Raw genomic sequence first — 23,822 nt, 5'->3', positions numbered from 1 at the left:
GAGGAGGATGAGGCTTAAGCCCCCTGGTATCAAAAGAACTTCTGTAAAGCAGGCATGCATACTGAATGACTTCTGATGGTGGTGGTGAAGCATGTTTTCTAGAAACTGTATACTAATTATCTTCTCAGCACTTGTAACTTTGGCAGATTTCTCAGTGTAACAATTCTGAATCCTAATTATCACAATGTTTTTTGTCCTTTAATGTTAGAAGCACATAAAGGCATGTATTCTAGATCATGTTTTCTGTCTTTCTTAATGCCTCTATTGGACAAAGAACAGCTGCTCAGCCTGTGTGGCAACAAGTAAGTTTAAAGACATGTCAGAAATCTTGCAGCACAGTGGTGTGCTCTGATCCACTGAGGCTTATATATTTTCAAAACATATGCTTCTCATGCAAATGTGTTTAATGTTTTTTCTTACAAGACTCAGACCTACCTATAAATTGAATGAAAATGGAAAGCCACCCTAAACTCTTAAACAAGTCAAAGAACAAGCATCTCTAACTTGTTTTATAGTTCAAGTCAACGTAGGAAGTCTTCCACTTGTCTGTTGAAGTCCTCTGCAAAACGCAGGTGTAAATTATGCTTTCCTTCTGGCATCAAAAGTAACCTTTAAAAGAGAAAAAAAATCAAACAGATTATACATTTTATTCCATGAGTATAGGTGATTGAAATACTTGTTGCCTTTTCCTTGCTCTTGATTACCCAATAAGTAACACTTAAGTACTGTTCCTAGGTATGTGGTTCAGAATGTGAACCACAGCAACAGCTGAAGCAACAAGCACACCAATTGGCCCACTTTGAGAAGGGTAAAATAAGCTTGAAACAAATTTTGCCCAGTTTCTAGAAGCCTTTTCCGTGATGGACAAAGAAGATAAGATTCCAAAACTTATGTGAACAGCTTGCATCTTTGAAAGGTATGTGAAGTACCTGAGCACTTTGTCTCTCACAGAACAGTAGTTGTGCTGGGCAGTGAACACATTGAAGAGATCACTACAAAAATGTAGAGTTCTTGTCACAGCTCAAACTTTGGTTAGTGTTTGTACTTTGTCTAATCTTTCTGCAAAAAGACAATCCCAACCTAACGCCATTCATTCATTAAAGTAAAAAGGGAAGTCAGAACTTCTTCGGTTATAACAAAAGCTTAGAAGTGGTAGCTCCTAAGAAGGTTAGATCTTTGTGATATGGATATGTGTGACACGCCTAAAATGCTACTTACTATTGCTTTCTGTCTGAGACAAACTTTATACGTCAGGTATGTCCACTTCTTTTTATGAGGGTGGGAAATTCTTTAAATTGTTTTTGTTCTACCATATACTAAGTGATTTCAACAGAGCTAAAGCCATTTTGACTGGTATGTCATTGCCTTCATGTCCTACTACAGCAAGGGGGATTAATCTTTTAGTGGTGACCAGTGCTGTCTTGTTTTGGGAAAAGAGCCAATAGGACGTGAACGTACCCAGCTTTTCTACCAAACTTTATCTGAATTTCATTAAGTCTCTTTCATAAAAGACTAAGCAGCACAGACGCACAAACCTATAGCACTGTGTATGCTATTTTCTACTGCTGTTAATGTTTGCTACTACTGTAACACTACCTAACTCCAGCCATACCATGCAAAGGCAGAGTGATGGCACACCCTTCTACCATAAGAGAAACAAGAAATGTATCTGCATTACAGATCAGAAAAAGCTTTTTCTAATTTACTACTAGATAAAAGTCAAGGCAAGAAAAGCTGATGATAGAAACTTGTGTTACTGAGAATGTGCTAAATTTATGGTTTTCCTTCTGCTTCCCAATGGAACATGCCATTTCCAATGCAACCAGGAAAGAAGGGGACCATGTACCCAAGTATTCATTTCTGAGAACATCATTAATCTGGTTTGTTTTCTGACAAATACGCATACAGGGGAGAACACCAGCACAAAGGCATGCAAAGAATCACTGTTTTACATTTTACTGGATGGCAATTTCTATCAATGTTTCCTTTTGGGCTTGTTTTCCAAAAAGAAGCTATCAGATCCTTGTCTAGTTTTTGTCATGACTTGGCTTAGTCAGTATCTGGAGGATTTTGGAGCTCAGTGAAACCAAAAAGGATGATATGTGTTCTCAGTAGGCCATGTAGGAGTAACTAACCAGCAGACATGGAATAAAACACTTGCATGGGATAGTTAGGAAGGTCTCTTGTTCTTATTTTCTCTATGGCATAATGCATTCCTATGATCAGCAGGGCTGACTTTGAGATAATTATATCACTCATTTTTGCACAGACATGACACCAATAAAACAGTTTCCCTTTATTTTGCATTTGTAAAAATGTGCTTGGTGGTTTTTTTCCCCCTGCTACTTCTGTACTCTATCACTAGTCGTCACAGTCTCTTATTAAGTAGCAATAGAACTCTTGCATTTGTGTGTAAATTTATGAAGAAAATTCAGCTGGTAGAATCCTAGCTTTTAATAGGAAGTATTTCTGGAATTTTCAAATTGTGTTGGTTTTGGCTGGGATAGAGTTAGCTGTTATGGGGATATGTTTTAGATTTGTGCTGAAAACAGTGTTGATAATATAGAGATGTTATTGCTGAACAGTGCTTACACAGTGTCAAGGCCTTTCCTGCTTCTCATACTCCCCATTATCAAGGAGGCTGAGGATGCACAAGGAGTTGGGAGGGGACACAGCTGGGACAGCTGACCCCAACTGACCAAAGGAATATTCCATACTCTATGGTATCGTGCTCAGCATATAGAGCTGGGAGAAGAAGGAAGGGGGATGTTTGGAATTGATGATGTTTTGTCTTCCCAAGTAACTGTTATGTGTGATGTAGCCCAGCTTTCCTGGAGATAGCTGAACACTTGCCTTCCTATGGGAAGCAGTGAGTTAAGTCCTTGTTTTGCTTTGTTTGCATGTGCGGCTTTTGCTTTACCTATTAAACCATCTTTATCTCAACACATGAGTTTTTTCCCTTTTACTCATCTGATTCTCTTCCTGATCCCATTGATGAGGGGTTGATTGGTACCTAGTTGCTGCCTGGGATAAAACCACAGCACACATGAAGCACATCGTGCTCTCAGATTTTTCTTGTTGATAAAGTAATATCTTACAGAACAGTTGCACCTTTTTTTTTCTCATTCTGTTTTTCTTAAGAACACTGAAAATTCATGGGGCAGTTGGAAACCTAAAATCTTGGAGGTTGTGGTTCACATCAGCAAGGCAGACCAAACAGAAGTGTCCTGTGGTTTTCTCTTTAATAACTGGGAATCTCTCCCCATTCATATCATCTAAGTTCTACTGAATGGGACAGAAATGAGGTCTCTTACAGCAAAAAGAATGCAATGGTCACAACAACTAAAGCAGAAATTTGCTTGTTTTGATAAATATTGGATAGTGCTGGTTCTATGTGACTAGTCGAAAAAGGAAAAGGAACTTGGTTTCTCTCAGAGGGCTTTAGGAAGGAGCTTATTAAAATACTATACTTTTTATATTGCAAGAAAGGTTCAGCTACACTGTTTGCATTGTAACTTGCTAGGGATGTTTAGAATAGCTCTGTGGCAGAGACAACTTGTCCAAATACTTTTTTTTAAAAAGCGCTGTGGGTTTGAACTGCTTCATCTCTTCAACAATGGTTTATAAAAACTTCATCATATAACTTACCGAGAGCCTTTGATGTGCTTATGAATGTATTCTGCATGAGCCTGTGGGAGCAAAGGGTCTTTCTCACCATGAATTATAAATGTGGGGCATTTAATATCTGGCAGCAACTGTTGGCAGATATTACCTAGGGAGAAAATAAATGAAGGTCACACTTTATTTTAAAATTGTATGAAAGACTGAAACTGCTTTTGTAGAGGCATCTGAACTCCACTGGGTTCTAGCTATTGCCTCTCCTTGTTGATACTGTGCAATTAATCTACAGAACTAGGTAAGTAGGACTATAGTTAACAGTTCTTTCTCCAAAATGCTACTTCACTGCAATTTGCTTCATTAATGGATACTAGCACAAAAGGATAGAGAGAATGAAGTACCTCTGTTCTACATTTCCCCCAGGCTCTCTTTGACTCTTCAAAGCCAGTACATGCATCTCCTTCCTGGCTTTGTTCTTTTCAGCCTTAGAGTGTTACAACCCTCATGTTAATGCTGCATTTTGTTACATCGGTTGTCAGGTTACAAGATTTGCTACTTCTATGAACAAGTTAACTTGGGTGGTACTCAGGCCTGTTGCACCTCCCAGACCCTTTGTTGTACACAATGATGTAGTGGGTTGACCCTGGCTGGGTGCCAGGCACCCACCAAAGCCACTCCCACTTCCCCTGACAAGTGGACAGGGCAGAGAAAATATAATGAAAGGTTCATGAGTTGAGATAAGGACTGGGAGGGATGACTCACTGAATACCATCACAGGCAAAATAGACTGAACTTTGAGATAGTAATGGAATTTACTACTAATGAAACCAGAACAGGATAATGAGAAGTAAAACAAATCTTAGAAATTCCTTCCCAGCTCCACCTCCTTCCCCACAGAGTGCAGTGAGACAGAGAATGGGCGTTAGGGTCAGTTGTTTCTGCCACTGCTCCAGGAGAAGAGTCCTCCTGCTCCAGTGTGGAGTCCCTCCCATGGGAGACAGGCCTCCATGAATTTTTCCAGCGTGAGTCCATCCCAAGGGCCACAGTTTTCCATGAACTGCACCAATGTGGGTCACCTTTCCACAGGGTACAATCCTTCAGGTACAGCAAGCTTCCTTGTGGGTCCCCAACAGGGTGACAAATCCTACCAGGAGACCTCCTCTAGGGTGGGCTCTCTCTCTATGGGTCTGCAGGTCCCTGCTCCAGTATGGGCTTTCCATGTATTCACAACCTCCTTTCAGGCATCTACTTGCTCTGGCATGGGTCTCCTTCACGGGCTGCAGGTGAATCTCTGCACTCCCGCTGACTTTCATGGGCTGCAGGGGCACAACCTGCCTCACTATAGTCTTCACCATGGACTGCAGGGGAATCTCTGCTCTGAAGCCTTGAGCACTTTCTCCCCTTCCTTTTCCACTGTCCTTGCTGTCTGCATAGTTGCTTCTGTCACATAATCTCACTCTGCTCTTCTCTGGCTGCAAGAACTTTTTTTTTTCCTTCTTAAATATCTTATCACAGAGGCATTACCGCCATTTCTGACTGACTCAGCCTTGGCTAGTAGCATGTCCATCTTGGAGCTGTCTGGCATCGGCTCTGCCGGACACAGGGGAAGCTTTAAGCAGCTTTTCACAGAAGCCACTCCTGTAGCCACCACCCTGCTACCAAAACCTGGACATGTAAACTCAATACAAAAGCATAACCATTCAATACAAATTGTACTAAAACTATTCAAAAGGACTAAAAACATTCAGAACCTCAAGGATAATTTTATGCTTACTAGTTGTTAATCTCATTAGAAGCAATTTTAATGCTTTTGCTTAAAGACTCTTCTGAATATTTCCCCCTTTCTTTTTTCCTCATCCCTTAGTAACTCAGTATCCAAACTTATTGCCTAACTTCTCACAAGGGAATCTCTGGGCAAAACATCCTTGATGAGTTTAATGTTCCATTTCTCTTCGAGCTAACTTTGTCCTGTGTGTAGTTGTCACCTTGCAGCTACCAACAGCTGTAAGGTTAATGCTCATGCACACACACTTTCCTTAGCTCTACAGTCAGAGGCCATTTCACAGAGTTTTTTCCAGTTGCTTCCTTATTTATAGAGTCTTAGTTTGCAGTTCTACTGGTTAAATATTTTCATTTAGAACATTTAACCCACAGTCCTCCAACATCTGCAGAAATGTTCACTGTTTTTCAGAATAAGTAAATTTAAGTTATCTAAGGTCATAGTTGGCAGTTATTTCCTAGTAAAGGAAATAACAGCAGCAAGAATCTTGGATTTTGCAACTTTATGCAACTTACTCAGTTTCGTTAAGTGTTGGCTCCTTCTAAAAGTTCATTTCTTATGACATTTCACACTAAAAGTTGTCCCATTTAGGGCAAATAGTCTACATCTTAAAAAAAGAGCCTGAGTTGAGTTTTTGACCAGCATAAGCTTTGCTGTCTTCCTTTTCTCTCTGATGGGTTTTATTAACCCCTTTTCTTATATCTGCTGTATCTGCACCTTTGTTTCAGTGTCTTAACTTTAATTTCAAAATAGCCTTGGCTGAAACCCTCTATGTAGAGTAATTGCAGAAATCTTCAGAGATAAACAATTATATCGTCTATTCAACTATTTTTTTTAAATTTTTTAAACACCTAAGATATAGCAATAGTGTTTTTTAAATGTGCTTTTTTAATTCTGAGTTCTCAAAATCTGACATTCCTTCTTTTTTAACTCATACGCTTCTAGGTCTGAAAGAGTTCTTCAGCTCCAGTTTGCAAAAACAGGAAAGAACACACTTTTGGGATATCTTAACAGTGTCACCAAGAGATAATCCTTTGACACAGAGACAGAAAAGGAGAAGAAGATTCTGCTTAAGCAGAATCTCTCTTGTTCAGTCTGCACAAAAGCAATGACTTGATAATGCAGTTTTGTGGTGGAACAAGAGGAGAGACTCATCAGCTAATGTTTTCCATAAATGTGTTTTCCTCCTGTACCTTGCTGGTTCTGTGAACCATCTACAAAGTAATTGCTTCATTCCTGAGTGTGAGTCAGACCCAGCTTTTAATGCCATATGCAGAGTCCTTCCTTTACTGGTTACTGTGAATACTGTTAGATTTTTATCCAGAACTGCTACTATAATTGCTTCAGTTCAATATTGTAAAAGCCTTACCATCTGAATTTCCAGCAAAGCGAGATATTCCATCTACCCAAGCCTCACAGGTTTTTGCAAAGTAGTTATGTCCATACAGCTCTTCCAGTGGTTTCCTGACCTTTTCACTCCATTTTGAAACATCTCGGATGCCTACATAAAATAACATTGAAATATGTTAAGTCCTTTCCAGCAACAAGATACAACCCAGTACTGACAACATCTAATATGAGGAAGTTTTCAAACCAAACTGCAAATATGTCTTTCGAACTTGAAACAGTAATGAATAGTTTTAAATAATTCATAGTATCAAAACGGTATAAAAGAGATAGTTGTGCAATCTCTGCTGGGGTCTTCTGAGTTGTAAAGGACCATCTTGTTATTATGGCCACAAGGAACAACTGAAAAAAATTATAATCAAAGGACTCATTCCTAAAACTTCCAATGGTCCTTTTTAGAGGGCTTTCAGAAGAGAAGCTCAAGGAGGTACCTTGTGTATAAAAATGGGAATGTTTTATCAGCATGCCAGAGCTGGCAGTTCTTTTTTATATCCCTTAGCCTTTTGCACTGGCTCATGGATGGAAGTTCTTCCATGACTCCTACCAGTTCTCAGAGGAAGGAAGCTCTTATTAAGGCATTCCAGCAGGCTGACATCACGGTACATTTGCCATAGTCTTACAGAAAAACAAGTGATTCTACTTGGTAGAGTTCTGTGACTCATGGCAGGTTGGCTAAAGCTGTACAAATAATCTGACATTCTAATCATTTATTTATCAGATTTACCTAACATTTTTTCCCTCTAAAATTTTCAGTACTGCTCACAAACTAAGTCCAAATGAGTGACTTACACTAAACTATATTTCAGGTGTACAGCTTTGTACCGATGAAGCCTGAAACAAAGTTGGCATGGCAGACAGTCTGAAATTACTGAATCATCAAACACCATATATGCCACTAGCAAAGCTTTTAATTGGTTTCAAATGGGAATTTGGGAAAGAAAGGAGTGAGGTGTTAATTAACAAACAGAACCTGTCTGGCCAAATGACAAAGGTAGCAGTGACTGAAAGTGTTTTATAACAGCATCTGATTGGAAATGAGCTTGCTCACCCCAGGCTAGGTGTTACTGAACAGATGTTTCCCATATAGAATCTACTGTTTTCTCCTTGTGGCTGGCCTCAATTTAAAAAGAGAAGGGAGAAGCCAATGTTGAAAGGACATAGATACCAAATAAACACCTTTCTCTCCTATGAAACCCTCCACTGCAGCTGAGATGCACTGATGAGTCAGTTGTAGAAGACTTGTGCTGCTATTCTCTAAGCTCCATCACCCAGAGATATTGAAAGCACCAGTCCACAAAGAGGTCAAAGGTCAGCATTGCAGTGGATGCTCCATGTAAAGTAGGACTTAATTTATTTGTTTATTGATTTATTTATACATTTTAGCCTGCTGGCTGATACTAACTGATATGCATTTCATATTTATATAATAAAAACTTCATAAATATAAAAACATGTACTGAAATAAAGCAGCACTTTTACAGAGCTAAAAAGCATTTTGCTTTCTGAACTAAAAAATACACTACTACTACTACCACCACTGAAAGTGTTTTAATATCGGTAAATACACATGTGCAATACATACACTTGTATATTAGCTGAAGCTAGTCAGATTTCACAGCTGGTTTAAATCAAACTCCAGTCACTTTAATGAAATTATAATGGGCTACATTTGTTGACAGCCTACATGGCTAACTCTTAATTTCTATGTTCAAAAGGAAATATGTTCCCTTTCTGAATTCACTACCAGTTTTTTTGCTATTTTCCTTTATAGTAAGAAGTGATCAGATTCTATTTCATGTGAGTGGAATAAGGATCATAAATCCCATGTTTCTTTACTTTGCAAAGACTTTGTAATGACAATAATTAACTTGAAAGGAATTCAAATTATAAAGGCATCTTGGGACACTTACTTGAATGATTCATTTGCTTCCCGAACTTAATAGGTAAGTTATGAACTTGTTTTCTTACTGTCTATATATTATTATATAGGCCCTAGAGGCAAAAGCTGTTATGTGCTACGCCAGTGAATATCTGTGGATCTTGTTTAAAGGTTGTGCAAGATGTGAGAAAAGAAATCAAACCTGTGGTCAATTGTATTATTTGGAATTTATTTTTAGGAATTTGTTACAGCAACAAAAATTTGACTTTCTGAAAAATACTATTATAACTTACACTTTTCAGCTGTGTAAGTTGCTGAGGATTTGTTAAAAAATCTCTTATATTACCCCTAAAGTAATTGTTAGAGAGTTTCTCACTAAAACTTTAATCTATCCCTATACTTAGCAATGTAGCGAATTTTGTGTCCTATCTCTTAAGGTTTGTGGTGTCCTCAACTCTGTCTCCACTTAGCTATTACATGACTAAAATTCTTGGGTCAAGAAGAAATTAAAATAATTCATTTAGGATACGATATTCAGTTTGTACATACCATTATAAATTCTCACATCCTCTTGAGTAACGCTGGCATTTGCTCCCCAGACAACCAACTTGTGGATAAGATTTGGATACTTTGCAGCTGCAATGAGTGCTGTGATTCCACCATCACTCCACCCCAGCAAAGAGAACTTCTTAAATTTTAGTGCCTTGATTTATACAAGAAAGTTATATGCTAATCATCAGCTGGTTTTACAAGCAAACATCAAATATTTCTTGAAAATTAACTGCACAGTTTTAGATACAACACTACATAGTTGAACTATAGTTAGCTTTCATATTTAGAAAGCATAATTTTCCTGCCATACAAAAAAATACTAGAGAGGTCTACTTAGAAGAACTATTTAGAAAACAATAAATTACACCCACCATTTCAATTTTCTATAAACTCTTTTATGAAACAGGCAGTAGTCCTAATTAGAATCTTGCTGCATTTAAAAAAGGACTCAAAAAAAAAAAAAAGAAAAGAAATGTTTATTTACAATGGAGAATAAAGACTTTTCAGAGAGCCTGATGGTATGAAGAATCTGTGGATTCTCTTGGTTTGAAGTCGGCAAAGACTATCACAGTGTGGATGGTAGGTAATCCAAGATCAAGCTAAACTTAAGAAAAAGAAAAGCATAAGACTTAAAAAATGGAACCCAGTGATCTAATTTACTGATGCTAGCTGAGCTAAAAAAAAAGATCTGCTCTGTAACAAACAAAAAATGCTTAAAGTATTTCCTAAAGGATTGTATCAAGTTTTAGTGGCTAAGTCACATTTTCTGAAGCTTTCAAGTGTATATTTTAAATGTTACTTCCTGGTGAATTGCAATTCAAAACATTAATAATGAAATTCCTCCTCCTCAAAAAGGAAGGCTCAGGGCAAAATAAACAACAACCAAGACCTTAATTTATTCTGACCAGTGCCAGGACTTGAGGAAATGGCATGAAGCTGAGTTGGGGGAGGTTTAGCTTGGATATCAGGAAAAAGTTTTTCACCCAGAGGGTGATTGGGCCCTGGAACAGGCTCCCCAGGGAAGTGGCCACAGCACCAAGCCTGACAGAATTCAAGAAGCATTTGGACAGTGCTCTCAGGCACATGGTGTGATTCTTGGGAATTTGTGCAGGGCCAGGAATTGGAGTCAATGATCCTGATGGGTCCTTTCCAACTTACCATGTACTATGATTCTGTGATAATGCTTTCCACTAGAATTTGAAACTCTTGTTTCTTCATAAATCAGAACATGTGGTAGAGGGTACTGGAGCAAGAGGTGAGAGGACTTTGTGTGTGTTATGTTCAGCGGGCAAAGAGTGTCGGGAAGGTAAAGGCACTCAGGAGTAAATGCATCTGAAGGTTGTACAGGGACAATGCTCAATGGTTAAGTGATATTTGCAGTTTTGCATATAGAAACTTCAGTTCGTGAACTCATTAACAAGCAAATATAAAGGTTTCAAAGTGGTTTTTGGTTTTGTTTTGCAGCCTTTTAGATGTGATTAAGGAAGATAGTGTACTTTGGTAGGAAAAGGAGCAAGTTAGCTGAATGATTTTCTCTGGTGCTTGGTGTTCTTGGAAGCCCAGTACATTGTTGGTATAGAAGAAAGCAAAAATGCAGGCAATGAGAGAAACAACTACAGAGTGAGAAAAAGAAGCTTCTAGTCTGCTTATAAACTTGATGCTCAAGTGAGGCATAACTATCAGTCAGCTTGATATTTAACAAATTTCTATCCCTATAAGGCTTTTCTGGTTTGGGCTTCTTCCTTGTTATACTGCTCACTGTAGTGTTGAGCAATTTTAGATTTCACTCTGCTGAGCTATAATTACTAAACAGAAGAGAAAAAAGATAGGGGAAAGAAAGGGACATGTAAAGTAAGAGCTGACAGCAAGAAAAGAGAGAATCTTGAATTTTAGTAGCTGACCAGTTGGGCCTGGTCTGCTGAAAAAGTAATCTGTGACCAACTTCCATTATTGTGTTGCTGAAGGATTACTGATGTCTTGGCAGATTTTGGGAGCTGGCAGCAGTGCTTGTAAAAGTTAAGTTTTTGATGTTGTTCCTACTGTTACCTTACTGCCAATAGCAAATTACGGAGCACAAGGCTGGCTGATGGGTGGAATAACTGATAAAAATTTTTGTTCTTTATGCCAGGTTATTTGAGATCTATTTGCCTCTTGTTTACTAGCCATCATCTTGATACATTCCTTGGGTTATCTCAGGATGCCTTTCCAGTAGGAGGAATTTAATTTATCCTTTGCAGCCTTCCAAAAAACAGTGTGATGTAAGAGATGTGTTGGATAAGGTATGCATGTTTGTTTGCTTTAATTTTGAACTACTTTACAGTACAGGTCTCTACCTAATATTGGCAATAACTTGAAAGCTGGTTGTACAGCGCAATTCTGTGGGGGATTTTGTGCTGCCTTTACTCTGAACAAAATTTCTTTCAGTCACCTTCTCCATCTAGACCTATGTGAAATGCAATCAAATGACCAATATGCTGTGAGAGAAGAAACATACAATAGTGAGTTGCAATACAAAGCACTCTGCACGTTGTGTTTTAACTGGGTCACAGGGAGTGTATCACAAGCCAAAATTACAACTGATCTACAAAAACACGGAGAAGCCCAAGCTCATCCCTTCACTAGGACAGTAGCTCTGAAGAGTAAGAATTTCTTAAATATCAATACTAATTATTTCCCTAATGATTGTTTTAATGCTATTGACTTTGCTAGCATTAGACATTGGGGTGGAGTGTCGGGAAGTGACTTATTTGCATTATACTCCTTTTATTTCAAGAAAGCTCCTTCAGAGAACACATACAGAGATACAGAATAGTGTCATCTGCATAAAGGTGCTAAACAGTCAGCAGAATTTCAGCTTTTATTATTTCACAGGAAGCTTGCAGCACTCACATCTCCAGCAGAGATACCAGAATTGGAAGGAGACTAGAACAAAGGTTCTGAAGGCTCACCTGTATGGATGTGTTTTCTGGCTGAGTGTAGGCTGGATGATGCATGTAAACCACTATATTCTGCATATCACAGTTGGAATGGTTCCTTGGGATTTGTGCTATACTTTATAATATGCTAAAATAGAAGCAAGCAACCCATGCTTGGGAAGATTTTAATAATTTGTTATTATACACTTATATTAAGAAACATCTTCAAAAAACCAGGATGCTATGTCTCATTTGTTTTGGCAGCTCTAGAGATTGGTAGGCTGCTGTTCTGTTTGACTGGAAACTACATGGTTACGTTCCCTTTGGGGAAAGCTCTGTTTTCTATTTTGCATTTATTAGTATTTGAACAGGGTCAAGAAAGGGGATTAGAACCATTTAGACTGAAAGTTTGTCACCTATTCATGGCAGCATCTTTATTTTCTTTGCTAGTGTAGCAGAAGAAATTGAAGATTTACAGGGCAGAGAGATTGTTTTTATGGTTAGAGGGCAAATGTGTGTCTTAATCCCGATTCTCCTGTCAGACTTATTTTGTCTCACTATGCAGAATATACCAGGAAGGCTGCATTTCCATTTCCAGATGGGTTTCAGAAAGGTTATTTTTTATTACAGAAATACAGTTGGATTGATTGTCTGAATCTTGTCTCATATTTTTGGAATTTGAATGCCCTGCCAACTTCCTTAACATGACCAAAGAGACTGTATAGCTTAATATAACAAAGGTAAAATATTAATTAAAACTAAATCAGAAAATTGTGTCGGTACTTATAGGACGGAATAAAAGAAGAACACAGAAACGCAGATTTGAATAAAAAAAATCTACAAGGAGAAATAATAACAGCCTTAAGCCATATTCTTTACAATCACAAAAGTTGTATTAGTTATTAAGATTTGGTATGGTCATAGGAAGCCTTTGATTTCCCACAAAAATTATTTCAGTAATATGCTGTAAAATGCAAAGCATCAGGTAAATTTTTAGAATCAAATGTTTCTTAAAATGGGCTGCTCAAGGCAAAATGTCAAGATTCTATTAGATGGAAATTTTTCTAAGAGCGTTTCAGTACTGTAATCTCTTCAATTAAACCACTGCATAGACTTTGGTTTTAACATATACTTTACCTAAACTTATATGGTTCTTGGCTGCAAACCTCTTAGGGCAGGTCTTGGAATAAATGCATATTGCTTTGTAATTAATTCCCACTGCTGAACCACTATGTATCTTGCAGAATAGATGGAAGAAGAAAATATTTTCCATACTAGTGTGTACTTGCTCACTCTAAAGTCTTCATCTGTACCATCTTTTGCATAACTTGTTGTCTGCTGGAAACAACCTTCCTCCTTCCCAAAGTTTAAGAAAGACAGCTTTAAAAAAAAAAAAAAAAAAGAAAGAATAAAATCTCAGAATAGATTTACCTGCATAAGATCCACAGCATCTTTTGCATCCCTTTCAAAGAAATCTGGAGGAAAGTCTCGAGATGGAGGAATGGACTTTCCATATCCCCGAGGATCCCAAGCAACAATTGTGAAAAGTTGCTTATTCATAAACTTAAGCTGAGGTCCAAAATCAGTTTGACCACTTCCTGAAACAGAATTTTTCAGTTTTATTAACCACCATAATACATATATAGTATTTATACTCTAAATGAAAACCTGTGGAAACTTGTAACTTTATTCTAAAAAAAAGATTATCCAACAATTGAAGGACTCTTTATCTCTAAGTGTAACTATCTATTGCAACTCTCAGACAGGAAGTACCCTAATTAAAATCTTTAGAACCATCTGCAATATGTTCAGAGCAAACCATTTCTGGTAGGTATGTAAGCTTATCCCAAACTGTGCTCTACACAGATGATTTAATAAAGAATTTCAGACTTACCTGACTAGGGATTTATCTTTGACAGATTTAAAGCACTAACATGGTCATTGCTGTTTACCTGGGAAGCACAGGTGAAACTGAAAGGGGAGGAATATGCTGACTCTAGCGACAAATTTGTAATTGAAAAGTACTGAGTCAGACAGTTGTTGCTATTTGATAAAGCACTTCTATGAGGATATTGGTACTTAAAGCTGACCTTTAAATACTTTGTTGCCTGAGGAGATAGTGGTGACACAGAAGTATAAAACTGTACCTTATGATTTGCCTAATATGTATAGTTCCAAGACAAGCCAAATACAGCCATTTCTTTTCCAATGCAGAACCGTTTCTTTTATTAATGATTCAGACATTCAAAGGATTTAAAGATGAAGTACTCCAGTCTATTGTATTAAGCTATCTGTGAACATTAGCATGAAGGTAAGACAGCAATTTATGTCTTATTTGCATAAGGGTCATGTGGTAACAGTACCAAATGCTATTTCATTAAAACTTGTTCAGATTTAATATGCTCAAATGATGGAAATCAAATATAAAATTGGCTATGCATTGTTATATTAGAGTCAGAAGCAAAATAGCTTCTGAATGCTTCTGTTGGCATTTGAAAAATGCCAACAACAAACTGACTCTTACAGAGGCTTTGTATCACCTCTACACTATCATGTGCATGCTTGTTATACTATATTTTCATCACTTAAAAATTACACAAGACTGAGAGCATATCTGAGTGCTGTGTTTTCATGGTTTTCTTAGTATTTTTCTACCTAGATAGAGATAATTCTATTTCGATTTAAGGTAGTTTACAAATAGTCTAGAGACTAATTAATTCTGTTCACCTGAAAATACTTATCTTGTTGCCACATCAAACTTGTTAGTCTAACAATGAAATAATATTGAAAACTTAGTGTCTGTAAAAGGGAAGAAGGATATGACAGTCAGAATGTGAAGTTCATTCCCATATGTTGCCCGAAAATACTAAACCATAAACTCAACCATGATAAAGATCCTATTTTTACTCTATTGTTAACTGCACAATAACAATGTACACCTAATAGTAATAATATTACTCACAACTGAAGAAATACAGTATGTCTATTTAAAGAGTTAGCATTGGTAACAGTATTACTAGTTTAACAAGCTGTTTAAAATGAATAGGTTAAAACATATGACTTTTTGAAGCATGCCTAGCATTAACTTTTTTCCACTGTCCCCTTGAGAATTCTTTGAAAGAAAGAACCACTTCATGGAGACTTGAAAACATTGCTGCCAAGAACAAATGTTTCCTGCTCTTCAGTTCTTGACATTCTATCATCTTGATCCAGCAATTCAGTCAAGCATTAGCCCAACTCTGAGCACAATAACAGTCCTACTGACAGCCTGCTATAAACTGTTAGTAAGTGATTGGTCCTTTAGAACTGCAAGAACCCAGAAAAAATAGGCTGTGTTAATTTTAAAAGGCTGTTATCAAAAACAGATGGACAGATAGCATTCATCTAGCAAACCTGTTGTCCACCTCAAAAAGCCACTGAGAATCTTAATGATGTTGCCCTGAAAAGTCAAAACCTGAAAATACTCCTTTAAGCAATAAGCAAGTTTTAACTGTGACTTTTTCATTATAAACTGCAAATGCTGCATCATGTGTATTAATTCAATTGGAATGCATCTAGCTTCTAAAAAGGAATGCATGATTCAGTCTGTGTAACAAATATAACTGACCTGATTTTCACCACCCTTCTGCTATTTTCCACCTTGTGTAGCTCTTTGCCACCTGTCTGAGACACTGCCTTTGCACAGTTAAATCCAGAAGGTGAGTGACCATCACACAAGTCAAGACCTTGTATAAAAGGCACCTGATGTGATAAATGAAATCTTTAAAAACTTAACTGATGGCAATAACTCTGCATTTTCCTATCTGTTGTATGTGTAGCAAATTTTTTTTAAAATTATGATGCTCCATAATCAGGAGTTGTATATACTACAAAACAGTTTTGTGCATTCTAGCTTGAGAGGTTGTTGCTCTACAAAGATAAGACAAAATCTCCAGACCTAGCATTCCGGGAAGCAGAAGAACTGCATGACTTCCTTCTCCCGTCTGCTGATAATGCAGGTGGACTCCATTCACTTGGATTTTGGCAGATGTTATTGAAGTACTAGGGGTGGGGGAAGGGGAGAGAAATAGAAAAATATTCAGACAGTTGATTTTCATTACTACATGGTCACTTCAGAAATACAGAATAATTTTCCTAGATATTAATGACAACACTTGCCTTTCATGGCTGCACAGGAGGTTAAATAAAAAGCTTTAGAGGAGCAGAGAAGTATTCAGTTGTGACCACTATTCATACTTAGTATTCATACTAAGTATTCATACTTAGGTTTCACAAATGTACTTAAATGACTAAGTTGAAGCGTGGTCTTGATGGTGCAACAAGGAGAATAAAAAAGCAGCTTTACATGGCTACAGGAACATATCGAAATAAATACACTACAGAGGAGAAATCTCATTCTGTCACAGCATATCTTTTGAAATGGCTGGTGTTCACCTTGTTATTACTAAACTGAGCCTCTCCATCTGCCAAAGAAACCACAATCTATTGTTACGGTTTCCCATGAACCACAGGGCCTACAATGGAAACCACTTTGCACTGAGATGAGAGCAGAGAAAAAGAATGTGATAATAATATTTCTGTCAGTGTAATCTCAGCAGGAGATAACGTTTAACTGGAAAACACCACATAAATCCACACACTAAAAAATTATCACAGAAAATGACTGCATAGGCCACCTCTCAGCCCCAACCCTTAAATCCCTACATTAACCTTCAGTACAGAGGAAGACATATGTGTAAATGCAAATAGGTGACCTGAGACACCATATCTAGATACGAACACCTAGTGAGGAAGCAGAAGTAGCATAGATTGAAAGTATGTTCATTACAGTATAAATCATTGCATCTGTTCTCCCAAGCAAACTTGTGCCCTAATGGCTGCAAGAAATCTTTTCAACAACCTAACGTATTTTATTTAAAGGTAGTAATATGATAAAAACCTTGCCATGAGTTATCTAATGATTAGCCCTCATTCCCTGCACTTCTCAATTTACTTAGATTAAATATTCTTGCCTTATGAATTCATCAGTGTGAATTTCACATGCATACAGACATTCTTAGATGTAACAATAATCTCTATTCCATGATAGGCACTGTGCAATTTATTAAAAATTCAATTTTAACATATAAAGTCTGAACTACTTAGAGTATGTAAGCATAGTTCCATCCATACAGGGTTTAAAATGGTGGATTACAGGTAAAAAATCCCACTAATTTAACCCCTTTTCATAAGGAAAATTAACAATAGCTTGCAAACTCAGGTTCACAATACACAAGTGGCAGTTAAACCACAGAACCAGTTCAACACAAAGATATTTGGATTTTACATAAAATCTTAGGTCTACATAACCTATCATGCCTCATGCCTGAATATAAGCAGTGACTGTGCAGAATAGAATCAGGACCTTCCACCTGTGCAGACCCAATTTGAGAACTGGAGTACAAATGCAGATCTGTGGCAAGAGTACAGCTCAAAGAAATTCATGGTGTCATTATAACTTCAGGGATTTTTGCTGAACTGTTATACTAATGTGATCCAAGTGATTAGTTTGACTGTAATGTTAAACTTCCTTTAAGTGTATATTTCATACCCGATGTGGCTGATATACTTCCCAACTTGAATTCTGAATGTAGTATTCAGGTGGCTGCCTTATCTCCTTTTTTAATAACTTTCACTTTTTTCTGCTTATAAAAGAATGTTTTAATTCTTGATATACCATCTTTTGGTTTGTCATTATTTTCAACAGGTATTTTATCATAGTTCTCACCACAGCAAATGAGCATCTTGCTCTTATTAAATTTTATAGAAATATGTGATTTTTTGTTCTGATTTATAGTTGCCAAACCTCTTTCGGTTCCTAACAAAACAGTAATAATCACCATCTTGTTACCTTTTAAAAAAAAGGTTAGCAACATGTAGTATCAACAGACAGTTATATGTTCTGCTTTCCTGATTCACATGCTTACTTTTTTTTTTACAAAGTTCTACATTTTTTACGATTAATTATTAACATCAGAGGCTTGAGAATTTTGCTGAGTTTGTGATGCTTTTCTATTCTTGGATTGTGCCTCAGTGTGAAGTCCAATGAAATCCAGGAGTTTCACATAGAGAGTATTTACAATACTTTTCAGACTAAGAACAAATAAGTTGTTTTTTTTAATGCATTGAGAAACTGTTGGAACTGGCTACATCTAAGGTAGATTTAGTCTCCTCAACACCATGTTTCCGTGAGCCTGATGTCACTTCAGTGTGCTTGTCAGTGTGGTGACTTCACTTCTGTTAAGTTTTCATAAGGACTGTATTTTTCCATTGGTTGGCATAACCAGAAACCATGGTAAAACAAAGCAAAACCCACACCCCGCTATTTGATATCTGAATTAGTAATGTTAAGGTTTATAGCTCTTGAGAAGCATTGGATACATACTGCCTATGTTTACCAAGACAGCACAGATGCTGAGTAGGCAGATCTTGTACTTCACCTCATACTGCTGTAGGAGTGCAGCTTAATTTGGGAACTATCTCTGTTGCAGCTGTGCTACAATACAACCTAGCCTTTATCTGTGCAGGGGGAAAACATTATCGTAGCATGTCAGTTTTCCTTGGTAGGATTTGCAGAAAAAACAGTATTTTATATATCAGACATATATATTGTCTTTGCAACCTCGGCGCCCTGCAGGGAGCCTCTCGTCAGCAGCAGGTGGGCAGAGGAGCAGTGGGCCAGCAGCACGTCCTGCCTTGCGGGGATCGGCAGAAGGGAGGGTGACAGGCACTGCCTGTGGAGAAGGGGCTGCGGAGCCTTCCTTGTACAGCTCCTTGCTGCACAGGGAAAGCAGGAGCAGGATCCTCGGGATACCCCTTTGTCACCCCCAACCCGACCCAGTGTACACCCCCTCTGCCAACACACCTTGTTCATCCCGCACCGCCGACCCCCCCTCCTCCCGCCCCCGTCTGCCAAATATCCCCTTCCCCGAGCCGCGGGAAGGGAGGAGGGAGCTGGGGAAGTGGGGAAGAAGGCGGCTGTGGTTTTTACCCATAGCAGGCGGCCGGTCCCCAGGGCATGAGCGGCGCTGCCCGGGTCGGCGGCTGCCGCTGCAGCAGCACCCAGAGAGCCCGGCCCGCGCTCCGACAACACATTTCGCCCAGCGAGGCTGGCCTGGAGGGCAGGGGAGGAGACGGGAAGAGCCGTCCCACCTCCCCTCCCCGGGGCGGGATGCGGTGCCACCCCAACCTGTCACCTACGCGACGTGCAGCGAGAGGCGGTGGCCGCTGCCCGCGCTCTGATTGGCGACTGCCGCTGTCACTCAGGGGAGGGCGGGGAGGGTTTGGCGCCTGGGCTGCGGCGCCCGCCCCCCCGCGGCGCTGATTGGTCGTCCGGGGGTGGGAGGTGGGGGAAAGATGGCGTCGGTCCCTCCGCCCGCGGCATTTTCCTCATGCGCAGAGTGATCCCTGATCCCGCCCTCGAACACCAGAAGGGATAGTGCTGCCGCCCAGCGCCGCTCCGGTTGCTGGGCTGCTGGGCTGTGACGGGGAGCGGGCGCTGTGAGCGCCTCCATCCTCTCCAGGAGGCGGAGACCCACGAGACACGGCACCACCTGCAGATGTCTGCAGGGAGCAAAGATTCTAGCCCTGGGAGATATATTGTGGGACCTGAAGCCGTGGACTGCGCCTCCAGCACTGCCCGGGATGCAAGAAGCTCCATGGACTGTGAGAACGATGGTCATCTGTGGCTCCAAGCCTGCCTGGAGAACAGCTTCCCCGGCAGCTGGGACAGTGAGGGCAGCTCTGGGGACTGCAGCTCATCTGTCGTGGTGCCTTCAGCATCCCAGAGCCCAGGCATTTCCTCGGCAGGAATCATTAAGTCTGCTTCACCAGTGTTATTTGTAAGGCCTGCTTGTGGGGAGCATACTCATCTCCTGGCCAAGGGCTTTGGCCCGGCAAATGCCTGTACTGATCAGGGCCAGCAACCTCTGGAGCAGCCTGACTGCGTTTTTTCACCACAGCATTTAGTCTTGCTTTCCTCTGGACCTTCTAACAGTGTGCTTATAGAACACCAAGGACACCGACTGCTTTCCCTAGCGTCTGCTTTCCGTGTGTGGAGGAGAATGGACCAGCCTGAGTTACAGCCAGCCAGGCTGATGGTGGAGAAAATAGTCAGGAAAATAGCAGAAAGCTGTAGAGCTGAAACAGAGCTTGGGCTAGAGGTCTTCTGCCTCATAGTGGATGAGAAGAATTTTCTCAAGACAGGTCAGTGTTACATGTTCACTGCAGCCCAGTGGAAGCTCAGTGACTGCCCTGGGAGGGAATAGTTGTCAGCCTTCCCACCCCACTGCCATATGTGTGCATGGGAGTAACAAGTCTTAGAGGTGAATGACAGTCGTAACAAATCCCAGTGCATAAAGAGATTAACTCAGCTGTGTAAGCATGCTGGTTCTGTTTATCCCCTGAGCAGATCAAACTATATAAGATTAAGGTCTTTAGGATGGCTAAGTACAAGGAATCCTTCATCAGGACAAGCTGCCTTTGCTCGCTGAAATCTATAAGTCCCTACAGTTTACTTGGTTCTTAGGCCACTTTCAGAGGCTCATGGTTGTTGTGAGTGTCACTGTCTACATTTCTTTCTGGTGAAAAATGACTGGAGGAGGTGGCTGACTATTCTGTGTTTAGGAAAAAATTAGTAGCTTGGTCTACTGCTGCACAAACTTAATTTTTTTTCTGACTTCTGCATTTTCCACGAATCACAAGGGGCTCCTATCTCATGTATCACAATGAGCTTTCAGAGGAAAAGGTCTCAAACTTGTATCCAATTTCATTCCTGTTAAAATGCCTTTCAGTCTAATCTTTCTACATATCCCCTACCTACTATGGCTGAAGGAAATGTTACAAATTTTCAGAATGTGTGCTGAGGCATTGGTTAGAAAGGGTTCATTATACAATGTAGGGGCAGGGGAAGAAGTAATTAGTAAGGTAAAACCAGAAGCCCTTCCCAGATGAGAGAAAAGGGAGTTGAGGAGATTCATGTACCACTTAAGGTTGGAGTGGTTTCGGATGGGTTAACTCCACTATCAGTGTGACAGAAGTTGAGAGGTCCCTCTGTAGAAAAAGCTGTCACGGTGTTGCACTGTGTGTTGTCTCCAGGCCTGCAATTGCAGCTCTGAAGCACATGAGGCCTGTGAAGTGGCCATTCCTCTCCCAAATGCCTGGACCACGCAACCTCTCCCAAAGGCACTGTCCTGCTGCCTTTGGGCTGAGGAGAGAAAACTGGCATGGCAGTTGGGCAGAAATGGCATTGGCGAAAGACCCTGTTCTGTGTGTGTGTATAATGACTGGCATCGTGAGGGGTGGCTCAAGGAGAGAGTGGCTGTCTGGGCCCAGAGGGCAATGGAAGCAGGACTCTGCCAAGGCAGGATGCAGGGGGTGGATGATCTGGGGACAAACTGAGTGCTAACTCACATATTCAAACTGTGTTCAACCTACTCAGTTCACCAGAACATCCAGTCTTGTTAATAAAGCAGATTTGCACATACTGATGAGCACCTGAGAGAATTCAGTATTTCAGCTCAATTATTTCCTCCAAAAGGTTCTTCTCTTAAATGACTGGATGAGTGGGGAGAAAAAACTTTGAGCAAGCCAGACATTGGCTTATTTTTACACAGCCTATGAAATAGTTGAGAACAACTGGAGCACTAGTTCTCCTGTCCACTCCCATAACATGTTTTTATTTGTCTGATTACTACTGATGGTTCAGGTTCTGGAGAGTACCTGTATCTGGCCATTGCATGGAAAAGAAAAGAAAAAAATATTTAAATGAGGTAGCACTGCTCTGCTTGTGATGTGTCCCTGAACACAGATTTCCCTTTACCTCTTAACTGCCATGTAATTTTTTTGGCAACCTTGGTGTTACCCCATCTCTCCACTATGGCCATCTCTACAGGCAGAAACTTGCATTTAATGGCAGCTTCTGACTGCTGCTGGCAGGATTTCTCTCTAATATCCACACAATGCTCTGGAGGGCGTCACTGCTGTGCTTTCAAAGAAAGCCTGACTCATTTGTCAGGGCCGCTGAGGCACTAATAGGCTTTAATGGCCATGACCAGCCTCAGCTGGGGTGTCCCCCACACCCTGGCTCCTGCGCTCAGGAAGTCTCATTTCAGCTCAGCACAGTGGCATCAGTTTGTGCTTCAACTTTGTTACAGCTATGTCTGTGACTAATTGGGATCCCCAATGATCCAGGTGTTGCTGTAGACTTAGTTTCTTTGAGTCTGTGTATACGCTGACTGATCATTTATACCTCATTTATTTCAGCTACTTCTATGAAGTGAAATATGCTGCTATTTCAAGCCTGTTTCGATGCTTGGGCTCTTGAGCCTCTTGGATGTTGATTGTTAGAGCAATGTTTTCACCTTAGGACAAAACCTTGTTGCTTCAGCTCCATAAAGAGGTAAGATCTGAGTAGTGATGAATTGCAAAATTCAGAACAAAGATATGAAAATGCCAATGTTTCTGTGATTTGGTATTGGCCTTCCAAACAAGAAAGCCTCAGTGAATGTGGCATGACTTTTGAAGCTGTGAAGTGTGGAGAGTAGCAGCATGTGTTTTTGTAGCAGGAGGCCTATTTAGCTACAATATTAGCCAAATTGAGACCAATTGGACTTATATCACAAAGAAAAGGATGCTTTTTCATAGGCATAACAGCTAGTAGAAACCAGATATCTTGCCTCAAAGAACATTTTAGGCTGATTAGGAAACTAAAACACAGACACATATTTAATGATTTTCTTTATGTTTACCTGCATTTTTCTTTAGCTAGCAAAGGATAGTTTTCTGTCAGCTCAAACAAACAGTGTCTGCATACCTTTCATATGTTTGTGAATAACTGCATTATAAATCACAAGTGCAAGTGTGTCACTGTGAGATGGTCTTGTCATCTCAAAGTTGAGTATGGTCTACATTTTGTAAATCCAGGCAGAGTCTTGGCATAATTTCTGCTCAGATTCAGGGCGTTCTAGATTCAGAGATACGAAATTACTCCAAATACTCTGGTACAAAAACAGAAACAGCTTCTCCCTTGGACAGGGCAAGAGTAACATTTGGAAGATGGTTCTTGGTTTGTTTATGGAAGGATTTGTACAAACTCAGTGACCCAGACATCCTTTCCAGTGCTGCATTTAGTTCTCTCAACTAATGAGGGGGGGAACACAGGAGTTGAAACCTATCATTCAAAATCCAAGCAGTATTACTGCTTTGTTAAGGTGATTAGTGTGGATTTTGGTTTCAAACAGCTCTCATCAAGCATTTCTCTGAGCTCTGTAAGCTCTGATGCTTACTATCTGATCATATCTTAGTTCTGGTACAGACACTAACTTCTGCCAAAGAGATGAGGAAACTGTGCTAAAGAGAAAGGAAGTGACCTACTTAGAGTTATAGCGAGGGGGAAACCCAGCTTAAGTCAGAACTCTGGTCTCCTTTGTTTTGCTCATAGGCAATACTTCCTCCAGCACAAAGATAGACTCTGCACCCTAGACCCTGTATTGATCCTAACTTCCCCTTTCTCTTCTCCCCAGGGGCTGTATTAAAGAGCTCCACTTTCACTAGGTGCTGTTTTGTGCTGGGGAACAAATGAGCACCGGTCAGCTGACTCCTGATGCTCATTGGTATGCCAGGAGGGAAACTG

The 23,822-nt window shown here is 39.8% G+C and overlaps 1 protein-coding gene and 1 long non-coding RNA gene across 2 annotated transcripts in view; one reads left to right on the top strand and one right to left on the bottom strand.

The window, feature by feature from the left end:
- Positions 1-184: 184 nt before the first annotated feature.
- BPHL (biphenyl hydrolase like) lies at positions 185-19,381 on the bottom strand. The gene is made up of 7 exons (XM_027666777.1): positions 19,182-19,381; positions 16,089-16,192; positions 13,583-13,749; positions 9,234-9,387; positions 6,768-6,899; positions 3,649-3,772; positions 185-609 (listed from the first exon to the last, which is right to left on the bottom strand). The coding sequence occupies exons 1-7, from the start codon at positions 19,283-19,285 to the stop codon at positions 522-524; spliced, it is 873 nt and encodes a 290-aa protein (XP_027522578.1). The 5' UTR covers positions 19,286-19,381; the 3' UTR covers positions 185-521.
- Positions 19,382-19,457: 76 nt separating this feature from the next.
- LOC113958492 overlaps positions 19,458-23,822 on the top strand; it is a 21,712-nt gene continuing 17,347 nt past the window's right edge. Inside the window, exons 1-2 of the long non-coding RNA XR_003531526.1 lie at positions 19,458-20,395; positions 22,454-22,589. This is a non-coding gene — a long non-coding RNA (uncharacterized LOC113958492). The remainder of the gene's footprint in view (positions 20,396-22,453; positions 22,590-23,822) is intronic.

This window comes from Corapipo altera, unplaced genomic scaffold, assembly GCF_003945725.1.
Source record: "Corapipo altera isolate COAL_440 unplaced genomic scaffold, ASM394572v1 97, whole genome shotgun sequence".
In the NCBI taxonomy this organism is placed as follows: Eukaryota; Metazoa; Chordata; class Aves; order Passeriformes; family Pipridae; genus Corapipo; species Corapipo altera.
The sequence above is the reverse complement of the archived record's forward strand: the minus strand, read 5'-3'. Positions and strand labels throughout refer to the sequence as shown.